This window comes from Prionailurus bengalensis, chromosome C2 (assembly GCF_016509475.1).
Source record: "Prionailurus bengalensis isolate Pbe53 chromosome C2, Fcat_Pben_1.1_paternal_pri, whole genome shotgun sequence".
NCBI classification, from domain to species: Eukaryota; Metazoa; Chordata; class Mammalia; order Carnivora; family Felidae; genus Prionailurus; species Prionailurus bengalensis.
The window spans coordinates 124572421-124595865 of NC_057350.1; the positions used below are offsets into that span (position 1 = coordinate 124572421).

Sequence of the window (23445 nt, forward strand, 5' to 3'; positions counted from 1 at the left end):
ACTTTGTCTCCCCAACAACCCTCCCCTTTCCTCAGAGGTGATGACTTGTTTGCAGTGTACCCATCAGGTGGATACAGAAGTGTTTCTATTCTATAGTATTTCTCTATATTACAATAACATAGATAGCTTTGTTTAACCAAAATGAGATAATACCGAAATACTATCTTCAACTTGCCTTTTTTTACCCAACATTTACTCATTCATAACCGCTAATGTCAGTGTATGTAGAATTATGTTGCTTTTTAATAGTGGCATAGTATCGTATGAGACTTAACCATTTCCCCGTTGGTAGACATTTGGGTCTCTAATTTTTCACTATTACAGAAACCCTCAGAGAGTAGCCTTGTAACATATGCTTGCAGGCATCTGGCCATGTTTATTAATAATTACATTGCATTTGTTTAAAGATGCACTCCCCTGACACGTACACATATCCACGCAGCCCTGTCTGAGCTATGAGGTTAATTTATCGGAAATCTCTTAAATCCTCGGTACCCTCTTCACACTTACCTATTCACATTTTTGCTCTAAGAACTAGACATGTTTTCTTCATGTACTTAGCACCCTGCTTCAGGAAGGGACATTGCCTGGAGCTGTCCCCAGGGACCTAGGCTTTTCTTAGCCTGTGCTTCATGGACCTGACTGCCCTCAGTTCCAACACTCTCATGCCCCGCTAGCTGGAGGCAGGAAGTTGAATTCTGCTAAATACCATTAAAAGAACCATAGAGTATTTGGGATGGATTTTTTGGGGGTTTTTTTGTTTTGTTTTGTTTTGTTTTTGTAAACACTGAAAGCCTCCCCTCTGGCCCCTCTGTGGTTGTGTTAATTTTCTAGGGCTGCTGTGCCAAATCCACAGACTTGGTGGTTTAAAACAGCAGAAATGTATTCTCTCACAGGTCCAGAGGCCAAAATCAGAAGTTTCCCAGCCCCAAATCCAGGCGTCAGCAAGGCCACATTCCCTTCAGAGAGAATCCATTTCCGGGGGGATCTGTTCTTTGCCTCTTCTGGTGGCTGCCGTCTTTCCTTGGCCTGTGGCTACATCAGTCCAGTCTTCAAGGCCAGCATCTCCAGGTTTCTCTCTGCTCCTTCTTCGCAGGGCCTTGTCTGTGTGTGTTCAGACCTCCCTTTCCCTCCCTCAGAACGTTCCATGTGATTGCACTCAGGGCCCTCTAGATGATCCAGGATAATCTCCCCAAGATCCTTAATCACGTCTGCAAAGACCCTTTCCCAAATACGGCAACATCTGCGGATTCCAGGGATGAGGAACTGATTTCTTTGAAGGACATTATTCAGCCTGTTGCAATGGGATGTCCAACCTGTTTTCCAACATACTTTAACTGCTGGAGCACGCTTGATGTTTCCTGTGGACTCTTTAGAAGGGTGCATTTTCATTCCTAAGAAGGAAGGAATAGATGTTATTTTGTTCTGTACACTGAGAAATGGGCGAGAAAGTCAGGGTCAGACAAAATCTCTAACTCATGAGCTCCTTTCACTGGAGAATACATGGCTTGAGCCACATGTACAACTGCTGTGAGTTAAGTTACAAACGTGCCTGTCGTCCCTTTTTAATTTGGAAATATTTCACTGTATAATAGTTTGTATGCCCTGGCTACAATGAAGTTGGGAAGCGTCTGTTCTACCTTCCTGCCTGCAGATCAAAGCATATCCAAACCATGAAATTCATCTTTTAAAGCTGTCCAGAAGAGGTGCGGATGAGTGTTCTACTGTTGTTAAAAACAATGGAGGGTGTGGGGCAATATGAAGGGCATAAGGCCTGGAGAAGCACAGGTGGTTGGTGGCATTAAAATACAAGGATGAGGTTCGTGAGCACACATTTAACTGACAGAGCATGGCTGCTCTTTCAGACTCTCCAGTCCTCCCTGTGAAAGGCATATTACGGTTTTGGACTTGGCCCTACCCTTGCCATGTGAATGCTAATGTCTTATACTTCCATTTCCCAATTTCACAGCAGACCTGCATGCTCATAAATTAAACTGCATCGCTCAGCATTATCGTGTGCATTCTAGGATTTTGTCCAAAATGGCCCAAACTACTGCCTATTTCAGCAGAACTCCCTTTGGCCACTGCCTGTTAATATATTATAGAGACATTAGGACAGCGATTTGAGAGTGTAGACCAGGCAGGTAGAGCACGCAGTTCCCTGCGCAGAGGTCTGCGAGCGCACAGGAGTGGCCCGGGAGAATGAGCGTGGGGAGGTGTTGGCTGCCTGGGTTCAAACAGAGGGTGGTGCGTAGGAGGACCTTCCCCACCAGAAACGGAAGAAGTGATGTGTGTGCCAGTCCAGTCCATCTTCTCGTAAAGAATCTTGGATGTTAATGGCTAGAGTTTAAAAAATAACAAATCCACTGAAAGAAGTGAGATCGAGAGAGCCCTGATTTTTGTCACTTTCTAAGTCAGTGAGGAGGGTTAAAAACATACCAAAGTGCCCACCACTGACCCAGGCTGCCAAGGGGAAAGGAAATACAGTGAAGCTCTGTTTCCCAAAAGATTAGACTAAACACTGTTACTTTTGCCATCAAAATAATACATGCACATGGCTTTTTAAAAATTCAATTAATTCAGACACGCTTTTAATATAAAGTTATAGCTTCATCCCCACCTCCCTGCCTACCTCCCAAAGCCTCTTTGGTCTCTTTAAATTCTTTTGTGGGTTAAATGCACAACTCTAAATTGTATCCAGAAAAGATAGCCATTGAGTCCCATTATGAAAGATTGATTTAACTCATGTATACTCTTCACCCTTCCTCCTTCCTCTCATTTTTGATGGCTCTGTTATTTTTTTATTCTTTTGTTGGTTATCTTTTTACTTTAAAAAATATACTTATATTTCTTGAGTCACAGATGGTGACTTACTTACCTAATATCCATTCCTCCCTTCTTTTTTACAAACAAGCCCAGTTTTGTTGAGAGCAGCAATGTGCCATCCAAAAAAACTATACTTTTCAGTTTGGAATTTAGTCAGTTTTATTCTTTGGATAGGAGTGGCCATGTCACTGGGTTCTGGACAGTAAAATATAAGCAGAAGTTGTTGGGTCGTGCTTCTGGAAAGTTCTTTATAAGGGGGCTGACTCAGCAGGTAGGCCTCTTTTGCCCTTCTCTCTTCTTCTTTCTTCTTATTTGGAAAACAGATATGATGACTGGAGCTGCAGCAGCCATCATGTGATCATGAGACAATCTTGAGGGTAGATGGAAGGCATGTTCTAAGAATGACAGAGAAATCTAAAATGATTCTGGGATGTTGATGACATCAGAGCGACTGTACTATCCCTGACCTGCCTACCTTCCCAAGATTTTATAGGAGAGAAGTTTATGCCCTGGCTTGTTTAAAGTATCATTTTCCCCATATCTGATACAACCAAATCTGTTTTTTTATTGTTGTTTTTGGTAAACTAATCAGTGCCTACACTCTCCATAAGGTAAGAGGAAAACCCTGGTGCTTCTCCCGTTTCTTTTCATCATTCTTTCCTCAACCACTTCCCTTTGGTAGCTGTATTCTTACATTGCCAAGAGGTTAACATTACCTTTCTATTCTGTAATCAAAGTTAAGCTTTCTGTGCCTTTTCACTAGATTGACTCTAAAAGCTGAGCACCATTAAATAGGACTGAAATCATTATGACCACATAAATATTCACTCCAGGGTCAAGTAGCCCTGGACCACTCATAGGGAAATTCCTACTACCAGGGTCAAATGTATTTTCTTTTCTCATATTCCATAAAGAGTTTAAAATTGTGTCACATTTATTTACATGATTTTTGGACCACATCATATATCTCTGTGTTTTTGGATTTTGAGTGGGGGAGGGTGGTCGTAGTTGAGAGAGAAATGCTCTCACCATAACCCCATTTGACCCAGCGTCTCTGGCCTCTCCTCTCTTTTTTCATTAAAAGGCCCACACTTTTCTATCCTGTCCAGTTCTCTCCAGCCATACAACTCTCATCTGTCCTAGCTTAACCATCCCCCTAGGTGGGATCCTTGTCTCCTACTTTTATTGGTTTTCCTTCCTTGTTTTGCTGGAACACTCCCCCAAAGAGCTACTTAAAGAGTACCCAAGAGGTAAACTTTAATATATGAATTCCATTCATATATAAAAATGTATTTCTTCTATTTCCATACTTAATTATCTAGCCAGATAGAGAATTCCAGATTCAAAGTCCTCTTTTCTCAGAAGTATGTACACATTGCTCATTTTTGCATCTAATGTTGCAAATGAGGGGTTAGATGCCATATTATTTTCAGCCTTTTGTCTATGAACTTTCTTTTGTTCGTTCCCTAGAAATCTTTAGTGTCTTTTCTTCTTAGTGTTCTGATATTTCAAGTCAAGTATAGACTCAATTAGGTTGAGTATGGTTGCAAGTAACAGGACACCAACTCAAACTAGCTTAATGTTAAAAAGGAGATTTACTGGTTCATGTAATTGAAATGCCCTAGAAAGTTTATACTTTAGAAGCAGTTCAGTCAGGACTCTGGCTCTATTTCTCTGTAATTATTTTGCTCTAGGCAACTGGGTATGTCTAAAAACAATCCTGAAAGAACAGAAAACAAGGAGTCAAGGCAGATTGATGAGCAATGCGGCGCAGAGTCTGGTATCGGAGAAGGCTTAGCAAAGAATACCTTTTATTTTAAAATTGTAATTGTGGTAAATTACATATAAAATATACCATCGAAACAATTTTTAAGTATATACTTCAGTAAAGTATATTCATACCCTTATGCAACCATCTCCAAAACTCTTTCATGTTGCAAAACTGAAACTATACCCACTACCAACAACTCCTTATTCCCTCCTCCCTCCAGCCCCTGGAAACCACCATTATACTTTCTGTCTCTATGAATTTGACTACTCTAGGTGGTAGTCAAATATATATGGACTCATACAGTAGTTATCTTTTTGTGATTGACTTACCTCACTGAGCATAATATCCTCGTCTTGTAACATATGTCAGATTTTTTCTTTTTGAAGACTGAATAATATCCCATTGTATGTGTATTGTATATATTTGCATATATATCTACATGCATATATATATATACATAAAAAATAAATGTCACATATTATGTATACACACACACACACACACACACACATATAACCATTTTGTTTATCCATTCATCTGTCATCTGTGGACACTTGGGTTGCTTACACCTTTTGGCTACTGTGAAAAATGTTGCTATGATCATTGATGTACAAGTAACTGTTCCTGTGGCTTTCAGTTCTTTTGGGTATATACTCAGAAGTAGAATTGCTAGATCATATGGTAGTTCTATTTTTAATCTTTGGAGGAACCTCCATACTGTTTTTCACAGTGGCTTTACCATTTTACATTCCCACCAAGAGTGCACAAAGGTTCCAAATTCTCCACATCCTTGCCAACACTTACCATTTTTTTTTTTTTTTTGGATAATGGTCATCATAATGTATGTGAGGTAGTATCTCATGGTAGTTTTAATTTGCATTTCCCTAGTGATTAGTGATGTTGAGCATCTTTTCATGTGCTTATTGGTCGTTTGTATATCTTCTTTGGACAAATGTCTATTCAAGTCCTTTGCCTGTTTTTTAATGGAGTTACTTGTTTTCGTCATTACTGAGTTAAGGAGACCTTCTTTGGTTGGCCTAATGTGTGCTGAGTGCTGGGGAAACAAAGTTTAATAGGTAGGAATGGGTAGAGGGGGCACTCTAGGTAGAGACCAGCAGGAACAAAACTTAGAGATGGCAGCATGGGTGTGTTCAGGCTTCTTCACGTCACCAGGCTGTGCTGGACCACAGGCACAGGTAGGCAAGCAGCCAGCACTGAAGCAGGCAAGGCACAGCAGTCCCCATCTATGGAGAGGAGCAAGGAGCCACTGAGGGTGTGAAAGTCCCCTGAGATACAAAGCTACCCTCACAAAGGTCCCTGCAGTCGGTGCCTGTGGGGACAGCGAATGCAGCTGAGGGGACGTCTGTTAAGAGGCTCATGAGGCAGCTGCCCCTGAGGTTAGGTTCTGAGGTCACAGTGTCAACCAAAAATCATGTTTGTTCAGAACAGTTCCTGGAAGATTCCCAGGAGAGCCCCACACTGGAGTTCAACATACCATCCTTCCCAGGACCCACAGAGTGGGAGGTCTTCCAACTCAGATTCAGTCTCTCTCCAGCTGCAACCCAGGTGAAGCAGCTGCCTTGACTTTAGACACCATGTTATGTAGCAAGTACCTGTCTTTACACACTGGAATCGCACTTGGTCCACGGAAGTGCACACACTGTGAGGAGAAGGCAAGAACTGAAGCCTCCTGAGATGGATCTCTTTGGATGCTTGAGGACACAAGCAATTGAATACATGACCAGCAGTAGCTGTGGCAGGAAAGATATTTTAGCAGCTCACATAATAAAGTCTAGACAGAGGCTATACTAGGTTATTGCAGCAACTTAATGAGACCAAGTCTCTGGGTTGCCCTTCACCTCTGCAGCTGTCTAGGCCTTCATGGTCACCGGAGGGCTGTGGCAGCCCCAAGCGTCACATCCCGACACCACAGCATCCAGGGCAGGAAGCGGTGAAAAAACGACCTGCTTGTATTTGGACTTTGAAAATTTTTCCCATAGGCCTCCAGGCACTTCCTTTTATATCTCATTGGCCAGGGCTGGGTCACATGTTCGTGACTGGACCAGTCATGGGCAAAGGGAGTGGCCTGCCATGGTGGGTGTGGTGCTGCGGTTCCTACCTGGATCTCTGCCCCTTGTCCCCGAAGGTGAACAAAATCAAGTTTCTTGGTAAGGAGAAAAGGGAGTCGCTGTGCTGCGGGAAGCACCGGCAAATTCTCTGCCACATCGCACTCCCTCTGGAACATCTGCTCCCAGAAGACAGTGAGCTTAAATCATTTCACTTTGGCTATACTTTATTTTACACTTAAATTATTATTTTATTGATTTAGTGAGGCCAGCACATGTAAGAGAATTCACATAAGCTAGAAGCCTGGGAGATGAAGTTTTGCTGTCTCAATTTTAGAGTGGATACCTCCAGATGTCTGCATCTGGCTTTACTCCCCACTTCTGGGCATGAAGTGCTCTTTACTTCTTCTGCCCTGACTGGATTCTAGCTCTGCCCATTGGCCTTGAGACCCTAGGAATCTGCCTGTGCCCCTGGGGCCAGGACCCTCCTTGTTTGAGCCTCTGGGCAGCCTCTGTGCTCCAGCCCCATGCTTGTGGCATGCACACTCAAGGATCACCACGTATTACAAGGGCCTATAGAAAGCGATCTGAGCCAAAGCATGTACCAGATAAATATATTACTTTTTCAGAAGTCATAAAAGCAAATTAACCTCTTTGTTGGTGTTTTAATTCATACTTAGTAAAGTAAGTCAACAAGTCCTGACTCTGTGGGAGGGAGCCTGGTGCAGATCAGCTGGAGTGTTGTATATGACCTGGTGGGCTTCTTCAACTGCCCCAGCCCTGGCTGAGTTGGCCAGAAATCCCTGATTCTGTACTATACAGGGGTGGATGAACACAGACCAATAGTGGCTTCATTTGGACTGTTCTTGCAGGAACAGGTAGAATCTGTCAGGGATTCTACACAATGTGGTGTCTTTACACAAGGTTGGCACATATGAATCCTGTTCCCTGTTCTGTGATGGAAAAGTTTCCTCCTCCTCTGAAAGCAGTGTAGGCGGTATAGTCCTAATGTGTCTCTTTAGTTCATCTTCACAGCCTCCATGGATGAGCTTGGGCTATCCTCATTTTTTAGAAGACTGAAGGGCTTGTTCAAGGTTTCAGTGCTTGTAAATGCCAACCAAGCCTTTTCCATTCCAGAGGTCCCCCAAGTACAAGCATAGGCAACCTCAGTTCAAGGCCAGAAGAAGCACCTGATGCCCTTCACTGTTAGAGTGCACATAATTCTGTGTGCACAAGAAATGCATGGGCTTTGGTGCAGACATGGGCAGGGAATGATCTGCCAGTCATCCTAGTGGATTCTGAAGCAGTAACTGAGGGAAGAAACACAATCAGGTTTGTCTGTTTAAGAATCACAGGGTCTGCAGCGTTTCTGTGAACTGCCCACTCTTTGGGCCTAATTTCCAGCCAGCACAAAAGCACTTATGCATAACATTAAATATATGTGGGATGAACTTGGTTAAAAATTTTAATTAATCACATCTCCAAACTCAGGTCTGTTCTGATTTCATAGATCACTGCCCAGATTTGCAGTTATCTGCTCATGACTATGGCAGTCTGCTTATAGCTCAATAAAGAAGGAAAGATGAGCTTCTTGGCTTATAATTTTTGGAGGAAATTCTATTACATGAAACGGGAAAGGATTGCTGTGGACTAGGTTGTGTTGTGCCCAGTGACATTCCCAAATGAACGCCTGTCCTTGAGCAGCAGGATTCTTGCCTATTATCTCCCCTGCTGTGGCTCACTAGGCCTCAGCTGGTCTGTTCTGCCCTCATGGAGAGGCTGGCCAGCTCTCCACCTTTCCAGGCATTTTGGGATCTTCCTGTCACCTCCTGTTGCCCTGAGGAACTTGATGGCAGTGGCAGCTTGTTTTCATTTTTAGTGAACGAACAAGCAAGCTAAATGGAGTTGCCTTCATTTTTGGAATTTTTGGGTTTGATTTTAGGGCTGGTCCGAAAATTCCACCCAAGGGGACTTAGGATGGAATGGAAAGCAGTTAGATGGAGCAGACATGGGGAGGGTGTTGGAAGGTAAGTGATGAGGCTGACGAAATAGGTCATGACCAGATTGTAAAGGGCCATGGGTGGCTGCTAAGGAGTTTCATTATCTACGATGCGATTGGGTGGCAGGGGAAGCATTCTAAAAGATCCCTTGGGCAGTTGAGCAGAGATGGGCAGAAGAGGGGACACTGGGACAGGTTAAGAGTTCACTCAGGTTCAAGTGAGAAATAATGAGCCCCAATCGAAGGAAAGAACTGTGGAGTTTGAGAGACTGATGGATAATAAAGATATTGCAAAGGTGGAACTGACAGGCTGTCAAAGCAAGGGAGAGAGAAGAGCCAGATGGCTGCCAATTTTGTGCTTTGAGCACGAGAAGGACCGTGGTGCCATCTTCTGCCATCATTATGGACAGCTCTGCATTTCCTGCCAAACAGGGACTCTCCCAGGGCTGTAGAGGGTGTGCGACTGCTTCTCTCAGTACTAACTGTGGCTCATTGCCCACTGCTGGAATGGAGCAGAGCCCTGGACATATACCCAGGATTCAGCAGGGGCAGAGGCAGGGAATGGACAGAGGAGTCAAATGGTGCCTCTGAGGTACAAATCAGGACCCGGGTGGAGCCCAGCCAAGGTGGCAGACACAATTTATGGGGTAAGACCAAAATTCAAGTCCACAAGGGAGGTGACGCCTCTGATAGTGAGACAGAAAGTTCCATGGAGTAAAGCAAGCCAGGAAATGCTGAGTATTGGAAACGAGAATGGAAGCACTTCAGCCTAGGTCATGCCAGGAGGTGACCGGGGCTCTCTGGCTCTCATTCTGATCTATTTTTCACTTTTACCTTGTCCTCCAGTGAGTAAGGTGAATATTCCTTATTTGCATTCCACTCTATGTTAGACCCTGTGGGATCCCTGCCCTCGGGGTTTTACAGTCTTTTGGCAATTAGAGAGTGGGACTCAGTAATACAGACAGTGTCACCTTTAAGAGGTCAGAGGATGGAACAGTGACTTCTAGGTGGGCTCTCAGGGGAAGCTCTGTGGGAGAGCTGGCATGAAAGAGACCACCTAGCTCTAGAAAGTGGCATCAACAGAAGCCCAAGCAGCAGGAACACTCAGAAGACACATCAGAGAACAGCAGTTGGTCTCAGCGTGGGAAGGACATGGAGCCCATGTAGGGAATAGAGAGGGTGGTCAGGATACCATCTGGAGAGGTGGAGTGGGGCTAAAATCCCCAAAGTTCTAATGCCAGCTGAAGGACACGGCTGAACAACTAAATGCCAACGGAGAACAAATTTCTGAAGGTTTTATCGCTAGCTTGGCACAAAGGTCCAGGTTTTATACAGTGTTTAGTGCATGGTAGACACCTGATTGTTCATCACAGTAGTTTAAGTGACTTAACCCAAACTTTAGGACTAGTTGATCTGGTTGGCATATTGAGAAAAGATTGGACTGGGGCCACATTGGGGTGGGGGGAGCTGATTGCATAGTTTCTGACACCAAGTATGGAAGCTATTGCTGGGGGTGGGGTCTGTCTGGTCCGCATCAATGGCCTCTGAGAACAGCGTGCGCTGGTGTGAGCCTCACTGACCCTGTCTATACCATGGGGCTCAGTCCAGATTGAGACCATGGCACTGCCCTGTTCCTCGTCTATCCTGAGACCTCATGTTCAGCCCTTCCATTATTCTGTGTGACCGTCTGGTGGCCTTCGGATAATCCCGTGCTCCTTTACTGCTTTGCCTTTTGTGGAGAGGGGAACTAGGATGACCAGAGCTTGTTTTTGTTGTTAGCAATTTTTTAAAATCCTGATACAAGAAGATAATAAAATCCTATAGTAGGATGGGTCTCAGTAGTGATGGAAAGTGAAGACCTCACATGGGGCATATTGGCCAAACTTGGAGGTCATTGTACTGGGGGAACATGATGAAGGATGAACAGAGATCATAGATAACGGGCAGGTTTTTAATGAAAGTGACTAGAAAAACGGTGGAATCTTTTTCAGACATGGGGTGTGGGCAGCCGGAAGCAGGTGTGGGAGACTGAGAATTCTGTTTCGAATGCAAGGAAAGGAGCTGGTATTTCTGGAGAACCTCCTATGGGCCAGGAACTATTCTAAGTGCTCTACGTGAGTCAACTCTGATTAACCTTTATGACAATCTGTGGAGGTGTGTGTAATTATCCCCATTTTCCATATGGGTCACTGAGGCTAAGCGCAGTGGATTAACTCACTGTAGAAGGCACCAGGCTATTCACCAAGTATATCTGGGTCCTGAAGTTGGAGAGCTAGAGTCAGATTGTATTTTCTAACTCACTGAAGTTGGGTGGGGTTGTTGGAAGGGATATTGCTAGTTTGAGGCCAAGCATACAATACAATTGCTGGTGAGGGACCTTCTGGAGTCCTTTATTTTCCTCTGCTACAGACTGACCATATTCAGTCTGACTGCTCCATTGGCTTGAGTCCTGGATTGAGAGGAAAAGAGGATCCAGAACAGAGCCCAACCAGCATAGAATGCACATGTTAATAGGAACGTGAAACAGACCTTTATTGGTTTAAGCTCCTGAGATTTGGGAATTGTTTACATACCTCATCTGGACTCCCCTGACTCATATGCTCAAGGTCACTTAGGAAGTGCTTGCTAGTCAGCTTTGCATCCGTGCTTGTCTGTCTTGTTGATAAGCCAGTGCCAGGTGGACATCCGTGGACCAGTAGGGGCCCATCAGCAAGGTCAGGGCTAGAGCTGTAGACCTGGTGTCATCTGTACCGTGTGGTAGGGAGTAGAGAGAAAGGCACAGAGATTTGGTCTGTGGGCTTTAGGGTAAAGCCTACTTCCCTCGTATTTGTTCTCTCGAGGGTTTGTGGTCGGCTGCACATGTCCTGCTGCTAAGTAGGACATCTCTGCTGCCTGCCGGGTTCTGTTGGTTCAGAGACTTTGGCGTGAGTTTGTTGACAGCTGCACTCTCATAACATTGCTAAAAACTTCATAAACTCTGAAGCCTGGAAATAGCCCAAGTGATTTGAGGTTTTGCTCACTTGTAAATGTTTGAGTATTGTGTCCACAAATTGCAATTTGAGTAACTCCATTTTGAGGCACAGCTGTTATTTGGAAAAGACCCATCTAGGAACGCAAGCTCCTTGCAAAATGATTGTGCTTCATTTTTGTCAAGTATCAGAAAGCCATTAAACTGCCAAGCCATATGGCAAATGCCCACTCAAAGCAGAGTGTAACAACACGCCATAATGAATCTGGTTTGGGGGAAAGGAGATAGGACACAGTCTGGTTTTTGTGATCTACAGAAAAGCAGATTCACTGCTGCACATTTCAGCCTTCTAGAGCCCTGAGTAAGGATTTTTCCTCCTATGAAAAATTCATATAAAAAATTAAGTTATGGTAGATTTTTTTTCCTTAGGTGTATTTTCCCTTTCAAACAATATCCGTTTGAGTTTCCGCAGGTAAAATAGGCTTAACTGGGTTGGTAGAAACTTCTAAAAGTTTACACAGTTTTCATTTCTTTAGACACTAGTTTAAGAAACATTCATTAGGTATCAGTATATCAGTTAGAATTGATTAGAATTTGCATCTGCAAATTGATTAGAATATATCAGTTAGAATTAGAACACAGGTTTCACTATGTATAATAGAAAAAGAGAAAATAATGGTGACTCAGAAGATTATTTCTCCCCCTGGTAAAAGAAACCTGAAGGCAGGCAGCCTGGGGCTGGTATGGCAGCTTCAGGGTCATTAAGGTCCTGGCTTTCTCTTGGCTTATTCTCCGTCAAACTGGGCGTTGGTCCAGTGTAGTTACCATACTCTAGCCATCAAATTCTAGACAGCAGGAGTATAGAAGAGGAGAAGGGCAGGCTATCCCCATTTCAGGAGGGTTCCGGAAGTATCATGCAACACTTCTGTTCATAGATCTTTGGCCAGACCTTAGGCACATGGCCGTACCCTGCTGCAGAGACTGGGGAATGTGTATTTAGCTGGCAGGTTACTAGAGATTCTGTTACTAAAGAGGAAGGCAGAAATGGATATTGGGAGGTTATCGGAAGACTCTGTCCTACCTGGGGCCCTAGTGGTTTGTTCTTCCTGCCAAACTGTAACCTTGAGGACAGGGGCCAGGTTTTGTTTATCCCTGTACCTCTAAGGCACTAGCATGGTCGCTGGTCGGTTGTGATTTTCATGATCTGCTACTTCGCACTCCTCATGGGAGACGCCAGGCACTTCTCAAGCTCTACCCCCTTGTCTGCTTCTCTGTTCCAGGGCGGCAAGTCAGCTGTGATCCGGGGCACATTTTTTCTTCATCACCAGATGTTCTTTCCATCAGCAGGACATTAAACTGTTTCTCACTAGCAAGTCTTAACTCCAGGGACAAGTGATGCTCAGAGCTGAGCTGTTGCAGTTGGAGCTAGGTGGAAGATTCTGGCAGTGGTGTGTGGGGACGGCCTTCCTTGGGAGCGCTCTTCTGTGGGAACATCTCCCAGGCCTGGGTGGTCTGCAAGAGATGTCTAACAGGGCGGCGGGTGCTAAAGTGGTCCTAAGGACCGCCAGGTTTTGGTCACTGGTGACTGCAAAAATGGTGAACAAGTAGGTTGAAGCAGATGTGGGGGTGGTACATTCTGCTCTGAACGTAAAGAAAGGAAAGAGGAGCTAATGTTTCTGGAGAACCCCCTGCGGGCCAGGTCCTGTGCTAGGTGAGTTAACCCGGTAACCCCCATGATGGCCGTAGGGGTTATGTGATTTATCTCCATCTGCCATGGGGCCCACTGAGGCTTGGAGAAGTTGAGCAGGATGCAAGCACAAACCCTCTCCTTCCAAGCATGCTGAAAGAATCAGCACTGGTGTGTGGAAGGTTCTAGAACAATGCCTAGGCTTTCACTCAGGAAACCCAGGAGCTGTGACTCCATGCCACCTTCCTGCAGCAATCGAAATTCTTCCCAACTCCTGAGTGTGGGGTTGCAAGAGACCTCGTTCCATTCCTCATGCTCCTTCACATCTTTTGAAAGTTCTCCAAACTTAAGAGCCAGGCTGCCTGCTTTCCTGGGAGTCTCATAATTAGGACAAGTGCTTAATTGGCGTGTGTGTTTGCGCCAAGAGGTGGCTACTGGAGGATCCTCACACTGGCAAGGAAGGCTCGCTTTGCTTTTGTTCCCAGCAGCACCGTGTGCCCATAGCAACAGCGGGTGAATCCAACAAAGTTGAAAAGAAAAAGTGCCCGGAGTTCGCGTGAAGGTTGATTGCCCTGGAGAAGTTGACATCCTCGTGCAGATGGAAATGATTTCCCTCGGTCCGAAAAAAAATGTGCTCGTCACCCCCAGAAATACAAACCGCGTCTCTTGTTTTCTTTAAGATGAGGAGTCTGGTCAAGAGGTCTGTGTAATGAAAGATGTTTGTAGAATCCATTTCCATTCTGCCCGAAGCCATCTGCTTTATGTCTATAATAAACAGGGATGTTTTCAGCCACTTTCCTGGGCCAGGTCCTGTTAGAGGCGCTCACCGCAGGGAAAGGTAAATTGACTGCCTCCCAAGCGATGAGCATTAGCACATTACATCTGCAGTGACGGCACTTAACCTTCCTGGCTCGCCTTTCCTTTCTGTGTCTCTGCGACGGCCTGTGACAAATGGGCCGAAGGGTACACACTTAGAATTTGGTGCATGCGGGGCATCGGCCAGCATCCCATTACCGGGTGATTGAAGTGAAATGCAGGCAGCAGGAAAGGCCATCCTGGGGAAGCTGGAGAAATGCCTGCCCTTCCCTAGGTGGAGAGGGCCTGGAAGTTGCCACCCTGGGGCTTACTGTCGCACTATCCTGAGAGCACCTGGGCTCTCTCTGAACTAGAAATGTACGAGTAAGTCGCACCCCTGCTGAAAATCCTTCAGAAGCTCCTCATTGCCCATGGAATAAAATCAAGTCTCCAAGACCCCCTAGGGGCCTGCAGGATCCCTACACCAACTGTGGCCTCAGTCTTGAGTCACCCACACAGAGCCGCCTGGATGTGCTTTCAGTTCACCACCCCCCCAGATGGTGATTTCGGGGCTTGGCAATGCTGGTCCCTCTGCCCAACACGCCCTTCAATATCCTTGTCACTGGCTCAATTCCTTTACCTTTCTTGCCCCAGCTGGAAGGTCACTGTAGAGAATCTGCCCCCACATAGGTGAGTTTGTTCATATCGATGGCTGCTGTAACAAATTGCCATGGATTACTAGTTTAAAGCGACACATGTTATTTTCTTATGGTTCTGGAAGTCAGAAGTCTGAAAGCACGGTGTCAGTAGGACTGAATTCCTTCTGAAGGCTCTTGGGGAGAATCTGTTTTCTTGCCAATTTCAGCTTCTAGAGGCCCCTTACGCTGCTTGGTTCCCGGCCCCTTCCTCTTTCAAACCAGAATAGCCTCTTCCCTCCTGATTGTCACTTTGGCCCTTCCATCTTTGTGTACCTGACCCCCCTCCTCCTCCTTATTAGGACCCTCATGATAAAATTGGGCCCACCTGGATAATCCAGGCTACCTTCCCCATTTCATGACCATTAACTTAATCACATCTGCAAAGTCCTTTGCCTATCCAAGCAGCAGCTGGTGACCTCTGCTTCTCCAGAGCAGGGGGATGACCTTGGTGTCAGCGTGCAGGAAGTCGGTGTACCCCTGTTGATGGAATCCTGACATTGAACATGGTCCAGCAGGCAGGCATGTCTTGTTTGATTTCGGGCTGAAGTGGACTGGGGCCTTGACAAGGGGTCTAAAGTGCCTCTTGAAAGCCAGAAAAGTCAGTTTCTATCTGTGAAAGCCCCAGCCCATTGACCACTTTGGACAGAACCAAAGAGATGAGGTAGCTGTCTGAAAAGGATGACCCTTGGTTGGAGACACTCATTCTCTCATTCATTCTACACACTTTCTGAGTGCCTGTGCACCAAGCACAGTGCAGGAGTTGAGGGGGGACCAAGACAAGTAAGAAACCACCCTGTAGGAGTTCACCTGCTTGGGGGAGAGCAACGTGGAAACGAAGCAATGGCAGTTCTGTGGTGGCTGGAAGAAGAAAGTGATAAAATGTATAATGGGGGGTACATATAGCACGGTGTGGGGGCCAGGAGGGACAACTGGATAAACACTCCCAGGAGAAAACCTTGAAGGCAGGGGTGTTTCAGGTGGTTGGAACAGCATTTGCAGAATTGAGGAGAAGGGAGGCAGTGTGCTGCATTTGAAGAGCAGGGTGAGATGCTATCTGGGTGACTCCAGATGGTAATCTGGAGAGGGGACGGGGGCCAGAGGTGGAATCTGGTTGCCTTGTCTCTCCAATGTAATGATAAACTCCAAGAAGGCCGTGTATGCCTCCTTCTCAACTTGTTAAATCGTTCAGCAGCAATTACTGCTCACTCTGTGGCCCCCCCATTAAATGCATATTAATGAGAAGCCTTTCCGGATAGCAAACGTCTCCCACACTTGCTTTGTCTCACTAGATGTTACCAAATGACAGGGCAGATGAGTCACTGTCATGGCACGCATATGGCCTCACGTCCGATGAGACCTGCACTCAAATTGGAGCCTGGTTTATTCTCCTGGTGGCCCCTGGAGTGAGGCCATGTCAACGCTATCATTGTATTTCTCTGGGTTCGGGCTTGGCAGGGTGTGTAGTCGAGGCAAGTTAGAGTATACAAGTGACGCAGGAGCACTGACCTCACTCCTGAGCCTGGGAACGTGCACTCCCTGCCTCTCCCATCTCAGTGGCGGCTTGGATACACTAAGTCGCTTTGGAGTAGTGTGGCTCAGTGGGCTGCTGGCAAGGAAAGAAAGACATTAAATGTCATTGATTTTTCTTCCCCAACATCACACTTCATTGCTGTTGATGCCACCATTCAAACAAATGATCTAATTTATCGTTTCTAGGAACTTTTGAAAAAATGGATCAAAACCCCAGGTTACCTGAGATGTTGCAGTTACATGTTTTAACAGCTCTAAAAAGTTAGATTTTGTCAAAATGAAATAGAACTTTGAAAGGCTTCATAATAGTTGTGAACAACAGCCAGACTCCCAGATACACTCATCACGGGGCCGCTCTTGTGAATAGCTCGGCACATTCTGCAAATAATATCTCATTAAACCATCCAACCTCCCTGGGAGGAAGCAAGCAGCAGTAGCTTGCAGACCGCTTTCTTTTCCCGCAGTAGGGGGTGTTCCTGCTGCCTTAAAGGAAGCTTCAAGAAACCATAGCCTGCCTAAGTTGCGAGTTGGTTGGGTTTGTTTTTTTTTTTTTTTTTTTTTTTTATCTGCTTGCTATAACTCAGAATACTTCCAGAACAACTTCTGTGCATTAGGCCTTCCTCCCACCAGGACGCAGGACCACCCTGCAGCCAGCCGTTTCCCGTCTTCACTGAGCCCTACTCTGGGCCAGGTACTGGGCTTGAGGCTGGGATCCAGAGATGAAGAAAACACCACTTGTCCTCTTAAATGGGCCTATTGTCTGGCGGGGAGGAAAAACACAAGAGCAGGTTTTCCCTATAGAATGTGGTATATGATCTACTGAAGGTAGGCCATGGATCTGCTGACCCAAGGTAGCTGTCAGAAAAGCCAACATGGCAGCCTTCTACACAGTCAGCTCCAAGGCAGTTGTATCCCTCTGTGCTGTGAACTAGCTAATCCCATTTCTAATTCCCTTTTCCTTTCTGCTTCCCACTAGAGAGGCTGTGAAGCTAAATACTTTTCCAGCCTCTCTGGTAGCTAGAAAGGCCATGTGATCTAGTTCTGGCCAATGAGAAGCAAAAATCTACAGGGTGGTTCTGAGAAAGCTCTTTTGTTTTTGACTAAGAGGAACACTCAGGCTACTGTATCTCTTTGCTCCTTCTTGCCTTGATCCTATTCATGATGGCTGTAGCTACAGCAGCAGTCTTCTAACATGAGGGAAGATCTGAGAGAATTGCTGGTCATTGTTGAGCCCGGGGCCTAATGGTAGCTGCCCTCTTTTACTTCTTGTCATGTGAGAAACAAATAACCTCTGTTTGTTTAAGCCACTGAAGTTCGGCTTCTGTTGTCTGCTTTCCTTTAACCTCACCCTGGCCCTGAAAGCCCAAGAGTGTAGAGACAAGGGTGGGCAGGACCCTCATACTGCTTTGGCCCTAGATAAAGGACAAGAGGTAAAGTCAGAAAAGATCTGCAGATTAAATAGTCCTGTAACAATATTAATTTCCTGATTTTAATCATTACTCTGCAATTACATAAGAAAATGCCTTTGTTCTTTGAAAACACATACTGAAGTATTTAGAGGTAAAGAGGTATTGTGTCTACAACTTACCCCTAAACATTCTAGAAAAAAATATAAGTATACGTGCGTGCACGCACATGTGTGTGTGTGTGTAGAAAGAGAGAATGAGTGATAAAGCAAATGTGGTAAGATATTAACATTTAAGGAAACTAGGTAAAGGATATACAGGAAGTCCTTGTTCAAGTGTTACAATTCTGCTTGCATTATCTGAAAGTATTTTTTAAAAAGTTTTTTTTAAACTACCAGTCTACTCTGGGACGTAAGTTTCACTTGGACTACCAGGGATGACATTATGAGTGTCTTACATACCTCCTGTAGATTCCAAGGTGACTCATCAGAGCCCAGGAGGGTATAGAGGTTACAGGAAGAACAAGGTCTCTGCAGTCAGGCTGCCTGGGTTCCAGTCCTGCAGCTGCTAAGGTCCCGGAGCTGGAGAGGTGACCACTCACTCAAGGCTTTGGTGAGACAAGGGAGATACCTTGACATGTGTTTAGCCCAGGTCCCGGCCCACAGTAAATCCTCCACAAATGTTGTTATTGTTATTACTGCCCTCCAGTCACCTTTATAAATGAGATGTAATGACTTATGTATACTTTAGGGACACTGATCTAGACAGCTGTCTGGTGCCAGCTCTCTAACATGAGTTATTATCCCCATGAAGGCAGGGTGGCCACTGCCGTGGGTGTGGAGGTGCCTGACAAGATGAAGAGTCGAATCCCAGTGGTGCTCCTGGCCTGTGGCTCCTTCAATCCCATCACCAACATGCACCTGCGCTTGTTTGAGGTGGCCAGAGACCACCTACACCAAACAGGTCAGTCGGGGGGGGGGGGGGGGGGGGCAAGGCCAATGGAAGAGCCGGTGGATTGGGCCTCATGGGGCTTTGCTGGTGGTTGTCATCATCACCATTAGTAAAACTGCTCAATTTGTGAATTCACAGCATAACTGGTGGCATACATTTCCTCCATCATATTCGGCGAGCTAACACCCCTCAGCCCTGTGACACGTGTACCATTATATCCCTGACCATAAACTTGAATGCTTCTCAGGGCCCACCACCCCCTGCCACCTCATGTTGCCCATGAAGGCTAAGAAGACACTGGGCACTTTACAGAAACTGTGTCCCAGGCATTCTCCCTGGCGGTGCCAGGAAGCATTTACCTGCACAGCCAGATGAACAGGTAGCATGTGCCTTACTGCTCTTGTGCATGAGAGCTTTTGCTACTCTTGAGCGGGTAAGTAAACACACTATAATGGGAATTTTGACATTTTCTCCTCTGAATAGATCTTAGACAATTACAAATTAACAGTCTTGCATGTAGGGCATTTCCAATATAGATGGCAAGGCTCTGCCAGAAATATTTAATCAGCTGGGAATATTTAATCTAGAAATGTTTCATCTCTTTGACTTTCCATTCCATTATTAAGAGAGTAAAATGGCATTCAGAATCTGCATAATTATTTCTAAAGAATGTAAGTCATTTATATGTTGATGTCAGATGTATATGAAAGCATTTATACATTTATGTATACTTTATATATTCATATATGTATATTTTTTTGTTCAAAACTATTTTCCTTTAAGGGCAGTGTCTTTAAACCAGAATCAATGCCTACTTATTTTTAATGTAGAAGAAAAAGTATTTGAGTAACATGCAAATAATTTCTTCAAAGAAGTTATGTACTGTTCACTTGTTTTAAAGGAAATGTCTTTGTTTATAAAACAAATATTTTTAATTCAAAAGCTGAAAGTGGGTATCTACCCTTAGTAAATATTAGAGCTCTTACAAAGGAATAAAAAAAATCCAAACAATCCAGTGTATGTTAGCAGTATACCAAAGAAGAAATATAAGTGACATAAACTTAGGAAAAGATGCTCAACGTTGCTAATTATCAGTGAAAATACAAAGAAAAACATGGTAAACAAACCCCACTGGGGTATAAGCACCATGAGGGCAGCTACTGTGGCTGCTTGAGCACCACAGAGTTGCCTCCATCCATCACTAGGCTTAGAGTTGGTGCTCAATAAATAGCTTTAGCCTGTGAGATTGGCAAAGATTAAAGACTTACAGAATTCAGTGCTGGCGGGACAGGAAGGGAAACAGACACTCTCATCTATTGGTAGTGATAGGATTAATGATAAAACATTCATGGAGGGCAATTTCCTGTTCTGTGACAAAAAAATTTAAAGTCTATACTCATACCCATGATGAGGACAAAAATCAATCAATTGAAACTGAAACAGAACTCACACAGATGTTAGAATTAGCAGATAACATTAAAACAGTTACTATAATTATGTGCCATATGTTCAGAAGTAGAGACCTGGAAAATATAAAAAGGGCTCAACTCAAACATTAAGAGATGAAAACAGTATGTGAGGTGAAAAATACACTGGAAAGGATGAATAGACTAGATATTGCAGAAGAAAATGTTAGTGAACTTAATGACAGAACAGTAGAAATGATCTCAAATGAAACACAGAGGGGGAAAAAAGGAATTCTAAAAAGAAAGAAAAGAATATAAGTGAGATGTGGGGTAACTTAAAGGAATTTTGAAATACTTGTAATCCCAGAAGGAAAAAAAGAGGAAGAACAGGAAAGATTATTTGAATAAACAACTGAAAATTTTCCAAATTTGATGAGAACAGATTTTAGAGGTAGCTCAACAAATTCCAAACACAAGAAACATGAAGAAAACAACACCAAGGTGTATGACAGTAAAATTTCTCAAAACCATTAATAAACAAAAAATCTTACAGGCAGTCACAGAAGAACAAAAATAAAGAGGACAGCAGATTTCCCACTAGTGAATTCAGCAAAAGGGATTTTAGTGGAATAACATCTTTAAAGTACCGAAAGAAAAAAACTGTCAACCTAGGATGCTATATCCAGCAACAACATATCTTTCAGAAACAAAGGCAAAATAAAGACATTTTCAGATATACAAAAGCTGAAAGATTTCAGTCTGACTTTCACTACAAAGTCAAACTTTCACTACAATAAATGCTCAAATCCTTTAGGCAGAAGGAAAATGGTGCCAAATTGAAATGTGGGTCTACACAAAGGAATACATGGCACTGATAACCACATGGGCAATTATGTAAGTTTTTCTATTATTATTTAAATTTCTTTAAAAGATAATTTACTGTTTAAACAAAAATAATAGGAACATATTGTGGGGTTTATAACATATGTAGAAGTAAAATATGTGACAAATATATGTTACATAAAATATATGACAATATCATAAAGAGGGGGAGGGGAAAAATGGAAGAAGACTATTGTAAGGTTCATGTACATGAAGTGGTATAATATTACCTAAAAGTACATTATGACAAGTTAAAGATAGCTAGGTAGTTATTATAAACACTAATACAAGCACTAAAAAAGACAAAGGTTTAGCTAATAAGCATACAAAGGAGATAAAACAGAATCAGAATATACTCAGTTAATTTAAAAGAAGAAAGGTAAAGAGGAAAGGGTTCAAAGAATAGAGGGGAGAAAAAGAGAGCATATAACAAAATGACAGACTTAAATCTAACTGTACCAATAGTCACATAAAATATAAGTTGACCCTTGAACAACACAGATTTGAATTATGCAGGTCAACTTATATGCAGATGTTTTTCAATGAATACACTACAGTTCCGAAAATGTATTTTCTCTTCCTTATGATTTTAAGATTTTCTTTCCTCTAGCTCACTTTGTTGTAAAAATATGGTATTCAACACATACATGTTTCTGTTATCAGTAAGGCTTCTGGTCAACAGTAGGTTATTAGTAGTTAAGTCTGGGGTGTGGGAGAGTCAAAAGTTGTATGTGGATTTTCAACTGGCACCCCTAAGCATCCAGTGTAGTCTAACAACTCCTACTAAAGAGCAGGTGCTGTCAGATTGGATAAAATAAGCAACACCCAACTACAGCTATATCATGCCTACGTGAAACACAGTAAATATAAGGACACAGATAGGTTCAAAGTAAAAGAGTGGAAAACTACTCCATGCTAACACTAATTAAAAGAAAGCCGAAACGGCTATAGTAATATCAGAGAAAAAAGATTTCAGAGGAAAGAATATTACCAGGCATAAAGAAAATGATCCCATAATTATAGAGACCGGTTCTTTAAGGGGAAATAATTATCCTATTTTTTTTTTTTTACTCAATAACATAGAACTGCAAGAAAAAATGGATAAATTTGCAATTACAGTCAGATATTTCTATTCTCACTAATTGATAAAGTACACAAAAAATAAGGATATAGGAGACTTGAACATTATTAATGAATTCAACCTAGTTGACATTTATAGAACACTCAGCAGAATACATGTTCCTTTCTAAGACACAGAGAAAATTTACCAAGATAGACATATTTGGGGCCATAAAAGAAGTCTCAATAAACGTAAAAGGAATGAAATCACACAAAGTTCATTCTGCAACCACAATAGAAGTCACTGAGAAATCACTAACAGATCTCTGGAATATCCCCAAACATGAAAATGAAATAACACACTTCTAAAAACCCAGTGGTCACAAAAGAAATCCAGATGGAAATTAGAAAATATTTTGAACTAGAGATGAAAACAATATATCAAAAATTGGGGGATGTCACTAAAGCAGTACTTGGGGGAAATTTTATAGTGCTAAACACCATATTAGGAAAATAAAAGAAAGGTCTCAAATCAATGATTTTGTCTCCTACTTTAAGAAATTAGGAATAGAGGAGTAAACACAAAGCAAGCATAAGAAAATAAACAAGATCAGAGCAGACATTAATGAAATAGAAAACAGAAACATATTACAGGAAATTAATAAACCAATAACTGTTTCTTTGAGAATATCAATAAATTGATAAACCTCTAGATAGACTATCAAGGGGGAAAAAAGAGGAAAGACACAAATTACCATTATCAGGAATAAGTTGACATAACTACAGATTCTACTGATATGAAAAAGATAAAGGAATATTATAAAAAACTTTATGCTTATAAATTTGACAACTTAATTGGAATAGACAAATTCCTTGAAAGACACACTATCAAAGCTCATTCAAGAATAGATTTTTTTTTTTTAAAGACTAGGTAACCTGAATAGCTCTGTATCAATGAAATTTCATGTGTGGTTTAAAAACCATCCTACAGAGGATTTGGGGAAAACGGCAGACTAGGGAGCACCAGCAATCTGTCTCTGCACCTAAACAGCAGTTGCACTGGCAGAATCGGTCTGATGTAACTATTTTGGAACTCAAGTCTGTTGAAGGCTTGCAACTTCTAGGGGAAGACTGGGGCAGGTAAATTGCAGCTAACTGCAATCAGTTTCAGTGCTTAGCACACTAACAGTTGCCCCCACGTGGCAGGCAGCTGCATACACGTTCCTGGAGCAGCCTGCACACAGCCTGTGATAGCCAAGGATGGCAAAAAGGACACTGTCCCCCAGATATCAGGGATCTGTGTTCTGATCCCCTTTTGCACCTCCCCCAAGTCCCAGTATTTGTTGCAAGCCTCTCCCCCTCTGGTTGAAGGGATTTCCAGGGGATTTAAAGGGCCAGTGC

At 43.4% G+C, this 23445-nt stretch overlaps 1 protein-coding gene across 2 annotated transcripts in view; it reads left to right on the forward strand.

Annotated features, from left to right (window-relative positions):
• Positions 1-23445, forward strand: part of NMNAT3 (nicotinamide nucleotide adenylyltransferase 3) — a 113938-nt gene that overhangs the window by 31207 nt on the left and 59286 nt on the right. For both annotated transcript variants that reach the window (XM_043595274.1, XM_043595273.1), the window contains exon 2: positions 18560-18709. In XM_043595274.1, the coding sequence (XP_043451209.1) occupies positions 18601-18709 (109 nt within the window). In that variant the 5' untranslated portion in view covers positions 18560-18600. The remainder of the gene's footprint in view (positions 1-18559; positions 18710-23445) is intronic.